General features: G+C 45.1%; 1 protein-coding gene across 1 annotated transcript; it reads right to left on the bottom strand.

The window, feature by feature from the left end:
- Nucleotides 1–351: 351 nt before the first annotated feature.
- Nucleotides 352–1,059, bottom strand: LOC128561248 (cytochrome c oxidase subunit 6A2, mitochondrial). The gene is made up of 3 exons (XM_053555193.1): nt 902–1,059; nt 572–708; nt 352–481 (listed from the first exon to the last, which is right to left on the bottom strand). The coding sequence occupies exons 1-3, from the start codon at nt 972–974 to the stop codon at nt 398–400; spliced, it is 294 nt and encodes a 97-aa protein (XP_053411168.1). The 5' UTR covers nt 975–1,059; the 3' UTR covers nt 352–397.
- Between the last annotated feature and the right edge of the window lie 7,084 nt (nt 1,060–8,143).

The raw sequence follows: 8,143 nt of genomic DNA, 5'->3' as shown, positions 1-8,143 counted from the left end.
AAATTACATCTTGCTCCTAGAGTTACTGTGAGGATTCAGTATGTATGAAAGCCCTTTACAGCCCAGATTCCTAATTATTAAAGATGGGTGTGTGTGTTTGTGTGTGTGTGAGAGAGAGAGAGAGAGAGAGAAAGAAAGAGAGAGAGACCTGATTAAATTATTAATAAGTGAGAGAGAGGGAGGGAGCTGGGATCACCTGCCTGTTCATGAAGGATGACGCCTCCCACCTTAGGTCAGTGACTTGAGAAAAGCACGTGGAGCACCGCGCGTGCGCATAGCAGCGGCTGCGGACACCTGTTGGTGTCGCCCCACGGCCCCAGCGCACCCCATCCTCTACGCTGAGCCTGAAGACACAGTTTCCACATCTTTATTGCTCCCTGGGGTGCCCGCTGAGGCCTCAGGGGTGTTCGTAGCCCGTGGGCAGAGGGTTGACGTGGGGATTGTGGAAAAGAGTGTGGTTGCCGTCCCCCCAGCAGTAGGGCTGTGGAGAGAGGGGAGAGGGAGAGCAGGTGTCAGCAGCGTCCCGGCTTGAAGGTCGCCTGTCCGCTGGCGCGGTGGCCCCGCTGCTTACCTTGGTGCGGATCCGGAGGTGGTGGTAGGGGACGAACTCGGGGCGCTCGCGGTGGCCCGAGTGGAGCCAGCAGTTGAGGGTGCAGAGGGCCACGCTCGGGAGCGCCAGCACCAAGGTCAGGAGGCGCCAGGTGCTGGCTGGGTGGGATTGGGGGTAAGGCGAGTGAGAGAGAAGCGGGAGGCCATGGGGCTGGAGGTCTGGGGGACAGTGGGCAGGTGGTGGGCGTCGCCTGGACCCAGGAGGCCCAGTGGGAGGTTGGGGCGGGGGTGGGGGGGAAGGAACAGGTGGGCAAGGTCAGGTAGCCGCAGGGTCAGGCCGTGCCCCACTCACCTCCTGACCCTCCGTGTTCTCCCTTGGCTGCGCTTGCCAAGCCCCGACTCAAGGACCTCAGAGGCAGAGCCATCGCGGTGGGAAAAGCTACGACCGCCAACACCGCACTGTCCTTCCACTCTCCTTCACCGAGGCCTAGCTTCCTCCCTCCTTTTAGGCCAATCACCTGTTGAGGCTGGAACATACATGAGTAGCTATTTTTAGGGTCTTTCTATATTTAAAATGGGGCCTGACTGGCAGAAGGTCCTTTCCAGACAGCTGCTGTGCTGTGCCTCTTATTTTAGCAAGGGGACATTTAAAGAACAGTATGCCATTCTTTTCTTTTATAGTTACGGGGAACTATTTTGTTCCATACTTTATTCCTGGTGGTTGGCACAAGGCAGGTAGGCCTTTAATAAAAGAATGAATGAAGTTTCTTTTTTGGGTCTCAGTTTTTTCAGCTGTAAAATGTGTAATAATTTGTACTTTAAATGATTGTTAAGAAGTTTAAGTAACACAGGAACGTTCCAGCGTAGACTCTGGTGTGTAACCGTAGTTCAGTATACAGTATGTATTAGTCATAGTTCTTTGCATAGAGCAGAACTCAATCTCACTGATTTTTTTTTTTTTTGAGACAGAGTCTCACTACATCACCCTCGGTAGAATGCTGTGGCATCACAGCTCACAGCAACCTCAAACTCTTAGGCTTAAGCAATTCTCTTGCCTCAGCCTCCCAAGTAGCTGGGACTACAGGCGACCACCACAACGCCTGACTTTTTTTTTTTTTTGTAGTTGTTATTGTTGTTTAGCAGGCCCCAGCTGGGTTTGAACCTGCCAGCCCCAGTGTATGTGGTCAGTATCATAACCACTGAACTACCGGCGCTGAGCCTCAATCTTGCTGATTTTAAAAGATAAGCAACTGAGAATCTTAGGTAGCTAATAGTTGGCTATCTCTAGTCCAGCCAGAGGGGCCTACAGCCAGCACAGCCAGAAACAAACCATTCTGTGAACCAGCTGCAGTGAGACACCAGCACAGCTCACACTGCAGGATACTGGATGCTGAAGACTTCATTAATACTGCCCTGGATATCTAGATTCTTCCCTCAGCCCTTCTTGAAAATGAATTCTTCGTGAGTCTTGTATCCTTGCCTCGTTTCCTCTGAATCAAAGAATCATGTGGTTGTACCAACTGGCAACACCTAGGTGCCCTAGCTGCAAGAAAGGATGGGAAAAGAGCTACATCTTCTGCCTTGGGGAAGATTCCCAAGGATACAATGAGTATTCAAAAGATGTTGAGCAGCCACAAACCTGACAAGGGTATACTGAAAAGAACATTATTTCACTCTGAAAAACAGGACTATTTGGAGGAGAAGGGAGAAAGCCTAGGCCAGTCTGTATGAGCCCTGTATCAAAGCAGGGTGCCAGAAAGCTACAGTCCTGGCAGGGATGACATCTGCCTTGCTCACTGTTCTATTCTCCTCACCCAACAAGGACCTTGGCATGGAATAGGTGTTCTAAAAATATGTATATGATGAGTGCTTGAATCATGTTACTTTGGTTGGCCCTATAGAAATGCTTTTTTCAGAACTACAATCCAACAGGATGCCTCCAGCTTTAATCAAAAGCTAATGTACCAAATATGAATTATATATGCAAAATAAAAATGAATGGTGTGTGTGTGTGTGTGTGATTTGAATTTAACATGTGAAAGAAAAATGAAGAAGGTACATTTTCAAGAAGGGGCCATTGGTGATAAGCTGAACACTGACTTCCACCTAACTTTCTTAAGCTGCTATTGCTTAAAAAAAAAACAAAAAACCTTGTTTAAGAGTCAAATGTTACACAATGTTGCCAAATTATTCCTGAGCCCTCCCTGAGCTATAAATGGAATTCTTCCTACAGGTGCATTTTCCCAGGTGGAAATTTGGACTTGCTGTCCAGAAGGTGGAGCTCTATTCCAGCTAAAGTGAGCTGGCATCTCCTACTTATATAAGACCATGACTTCTGCAGAAAACAAAAATGAAGATAGGCATTTTCACTTGAAAAGGTTCTAGTCGCCATTTCTCTCCTAAACAGCCCCTCAGAGTTCGCTATATTCTCTAGGAATTCCCATCCCTTTGTTCTCAGCTTGGAAGTTCCCACACATTTTTCTTGCTGGGATTTGGTGAATGTCCCAGGGTCCGTTACCATGCTCTGCTGCTGTCGCCATCGTGTGGTGCATTTGCCCAAGAACTCAGAGGCTAATACTTAGTTCGTGGTTTCTAGGCAGATCAGTTTTGTCTTAATTGCTTCTCTGTAGAGGCCAATCAGAGCTGTTGCCTGCAGGCTTAGTACTCAGCTTTGTGTTATAAATTCTCCCACACACAATTAACTATCTGGGCCACTGCGAAAGCTTCCAGTTTCTTTGCTTTAGACAGAGGGAAGACCAAACTCACCAGCTGTTAATTAAACTCCAGTGGCAGCCTTTTCAGATATACCTGAGCTTTTAGTGGTGAAGGGTGTGGAAGGATGACGCAGTGTCAGTTTCTCTTGTGCCGCTTTCCTAGGGACACAACACAGCATGACCGTATTTTCCAAAGCAATGATCAATCACAATATATGATCTACTAAATATAAAATTTTGTTTATGGGAGAGAGAATATTTGAAATTGAAATTGTCCAGATAATTATATGGTGATACAGAACATGGGTTAGCTAGAATGAATGGTAAAGGGAGTTGGAGATAAGATAGAATCAGGTTGGAACTCACTATTGAGCTAATAGCAACATGATGATAGGGTCTAAAGAGGTGCCATTAGGGCTTGGCACCTGTGGCTCAAGCGGCTAAGGCGCCAGCCACATACACCTGAGCTGGTGGGTTCAAATCCAGGCCAAGCCCGCCAAACAACAGTTAACGGCTGCAACCAAAAAATAGCCGGGTATTGTTGCGGGCGCCTGTAATCCCAGCAACTTGGGAGGTGGAGGCAGGAGAATCTCTTGATCCCAGGAGTTGGATGTTGCTGTGAGCTGTGATGCCACAGCACTCTACCCAGGGTGACAGCTTGAGGCTCTGTCTCAAAAAAAAAAAAAAAAAAAAAGAGGTGCCATTAGTTCTCTCTGCCCTTGGGAGGGGCTAGAAGCTTGTTATAGTGGACATCTGTTATTTTTTGTTGTCTGCCCAATATATCCATGCCCTCTTCTGATAATAGCATCCAGAGTTTTCTTTGTGAAATCACCCCTACACCCTTATTTTCCATTCACAATCCAATTGGGTTGACTCCCTCCTCTAGCTCCAAGAGGGACCACATGATTTAGGCCTAACCAATTAGAACATTCCATTCTCCAGGCCATAGTGATTGTTTTAGGGAGGGGCACAAGTCCATGAACCTCGATTTTGGGATTTCTTTCTTGGGCTATTGAGACACGCCAGTACTTCCACTGTACTTGCAACTGCGGAGCCTTAGATTGGACCTTAGACTGAAGCCAGTATTGAGGCTATTTTTCAGAGCAAACCTGTAAGACAGGGAAAAATCTAGCCTTGTTAATATTATTTTACCTCCCTAGACCAGTGGTTCTCAACCTTCCTAATACCGTGACCCTTTAATATAGTTCCTGTGGGTTTGATCACGACCCACAGGTTGAGAACCACTGTCCTAGACCAAGATGTGCCAGAATTGAGAAAGCCCTATACCCTTAGATTTTTTAATTACATGATAACAAATCCTCTATTTGTAAAAGCCAGTTTGAGATGGGATTTTAAGTCTTAATTTATTGCTAAACATTTTCTGTGAAACCATAGTTTATCTCTAAACTTTTACCAGCAAATTTCTGATTTCTGTTCTGCTGTACTGTGATCCATGTTTTATTGATGCTTTTTGGCCTTCTCTTGTAGGTATGGTAGGTATAAATGTCTTTAATTTTCACGTAAGTATGGTTTTAATGAATTAAACCTAATAGTCACTTGAAGTGAAGGGATTTAATTTTTGTTTAAATGAAGTTAGTCAAATAAATTACAAATTTAGATATAGCCCAAGTTGCTAAAGGTTTAATGGTTAAGTATTTATACTTTTATTTCCTTCTTCCATTTCATAATAGTGTAGTGTTGTTACATTAAAATAAATCTACACTGTGAACTGATTTCTGCCAAATCTGTATCTAATACTGGGAACATGGGGATTTTGGCTGTGTTAGCCACACTTGTACGCTTGTGATATGAACCAAGACTTCTGTTAACGATGGAGCAGTTTCAGCTGCTGCTTCCATGTGAGATGTTTTATCTCACATTCCATGTGCTGTGTCCACTAGGCCAGCTGGCTTATAAAGAGGGCCTACGTGAGCTCGGCGCCAGAGCTCAGTGAGTAGGGCGCCAGCCACATACACCAAGGCTGGTGGCTTCGAGCCCAGCCCAGGCCTGCTAAACAATGACAACTGCAACCAAAAAAAAGCCCGGCGTTATGCCAGGCTATTTGGGAGGCTGAGGCAAGAGAATTGCTTAAGTCCAAGAGTTTGAGGTTGCTGTGAGCTGTAACGCCACAGCACTCTACTGAGGGCGACGTAATAAGACTCTGTCTCAAAAAAAAAGGGGGGGCCTGCATGGTAACCTTTGAGTCTCAGATACTTTCTAAACTAGTATTTTGCTACCAATAAATGCAGATTATTGAAAACGCACTTGAAAGCATTTCTTTTTTTTTTTTTTTTTTTTTTTTTAATTTGGCTGGGGCTGGGTTTGAACCCGCCACCTCCGGCATATGGGACCGGCGCCCTACCCGCTGAGCCACAGGCGCCACCCTTGAAAGCATTTCTGTGCTATTACTGATGCTACTGAAAATTTTATGTGACTACCCTGGCAATTTGCGGTAATCTCATTACTACAAATGTGTGGATGAAACACACCAGACCTGGCTCGGTGCCTGTAGCTCAAGCAGCTAAGGCACCAACCACATACACCGGAGCTAGCGGGTTCCAATCCAGCCCAGGGTTGCCAAACAACAATGACAACTACAACCAAAAAATAGCTGGGTGTTGTGGTGGGTGCCTGTAGTCCCAGCTACTTGGGAGGCTGAGACAAGAGAAGCCCCAAAGCCCAAGAGTTTGAGGACCTAATGGAGCCCCCACAAACCCCTTTCCCTTCCTCCTCCTCCTCTCCTCTAAGACAAAGACACAAAGCATCTGGCTAGCCCCGCCTGCCAGAAGTTTGAGCTGAAGGACCCTAACCTGACAGGCAACCTGTGGAATATGCGCACCCCCCACAGTCCCTTATAAAAGTGATCTCTAACTGCCCCCCCGGCCACCTTTGCACTACCCAAGAGGATCACCCTCCCCTTTTTTCTCTTTGCCCCCCTGAAGTTCAATAGCCACTTGACCTCAATGTGGGTATCATTTCTTTTTTTCAGATGCCACGACATCTCCCTGCTCTCGTCTCTCCCTCTCCTTCCCCATTTACTTTCCCTGTCTCACTCCTTCTAAGAAGATAAAATAATTTTGTACTTTTATATCCTAGGCTTGGTTTAGAAAAATCATTCTTGTCCCTCAAGTACCTAGTGAGCTTTCCACCCTAACAGGTTCTCTGGTGTTGTGCAAGGTTAGATACCTGACTGAATGCCTTTCCACACTGGGGACACTGGTAGGGCTTCTCTCTGGTATGGGTTCAATGGTGGCAAAGGAGTTTGGTGCACTCTTCGAAGCCACACTCACACTGGCCACATCCGTAGGGCACTTCCTCATTGTGAGTCTTGTGCTGATTCAGAGCAACCTGTTGCCTGAACTGTTTCCCTTAAGTCCCACAGTTGTACAGCTTCTGGGCCCCTTGCCCCCAGCCCCCTGAGCTGCTGGTTGGGTGATCTGACAGTACCTGGCCCACTTCCAGGTCTCCCAGAAACACTCCTGGCACTCAGGGCAGCCAAATGGCCATTCCCTGGAATGCATGCTCTGGTGTTGGTGTGGTGGTTTGTGGCAGGTACCTGTAGTCCCAACTACTCTGAAGGCTGTGGCAGGAGGATCACTTGAACCCAGGAGTTTGAGGTTGCTATGAGCTAGGCTGAGGCCATGCTCTAGCCTTGTCAATAGAGTGAGACTCCATTCTTTGATACTTTGGGAAAAAAACATATATAAGAAGTTAATTGATGACTCCATACTGAACCTCAGAGTCAAAGCGTTCTATAATAGACATACTCTTACTTGACAATGTGAATGTTACTTTCTTTACATTACTATTATTGTTATTGCTTAATACTTCATTGCAGCAATCGTTTGATTTCTTTTCTGAATGTATTTGTCTTTGTTCGTTCTTTGCGAGGTTTTCGTTTCTGGTCCCTATCTTAAACATTGTTATTGTTGTTAAATTTTGAGTCTTTTTAATTTTGTGAAGGCAAAAAGTGGAAGCCTATGAACACATGTATATGTGAAAATAAAAAAAATAAAAAATGAAAAAATATAGTGAGACTCTGTCAAAAAAAAAAAAAAAGAAAAAAGAAAAGAAATAAAGAAATTGGCTTGGCACCTGTGGCTCACCAGCAAGGGTGCCAGCCACATACACTGGAGCTGGCGGGTTCAAATCCATCCTGGGCCTGCCAAACAACAATGACAACTACAACCAAAAAATAACTGGGCATTGTGGCAGGCACCTATAGTCCCAGCTACTTGGGAGGCAAAGGCAAGAGAATTGCCTAAGCCCAAGAATTTGAGGTTGCTGTGAGCTGTGACACTACAGCACTTCATCGAGGGTGACATAGTGAGACTCTGTCTCAAAAAAAAAAAAAATCAAAAGAAGCTCAATCACAAGGAGTACCACTATGCACCTGTTAGAATGGCTAAAATTAAATAAACTGACAATACCAAGTGTTGCTGAGGATGTGGAATAACTGGAGCTCTCACATATTGCTGGTGAAATGTAAAATGTTTGGCTATTTTGGAAAAGTTTCACAGTTTGTTAACAGTGAATCAAATGTACACTTACCACATGGCTTAACAATTCTACTCTTAGGTATTTATCCAAGAAAAATAAAAGTCCACACAAAGACTTATTTTAAAATGTGCATATCAGCTTTATTTATGATAGGCATAAGCTGGAAACAATCCAAATGGCCATTAGTGGATGAAAGGATAAATTGTGGGATACCCATATAATGGGATACTGCTCAGCAACAAAGAGGAATAACTACTGTTACATGCAACAAATGGATGAATCTCAAAATTATGTTAAACCAGCAAAGCCAAATACAAAAGAATACATACTATACAGTTCCATTTATATGAAATTTTACTAAGGGGCCAGGCACAGTTGCT

Source organism: Nycticebus coucang, chromosome 12 (assembly GCF_027406575.1).
Source record: "Nycticebus coucang isolate mNycCou1 chromosome 12, mNycCou1.pri, whole genome shotgun sequence".
NCBI classification, from domain to species: Eukaryota; Metazoa; Chordata; class Mammalia; order Primates; family Lorisidae; genus Nycticebus; species Nycticebus coucang.
Note: the sequence above shows the minus strand (reverse complement) of the source record. Positions and strands in the feature narration are given on the sequence as shown.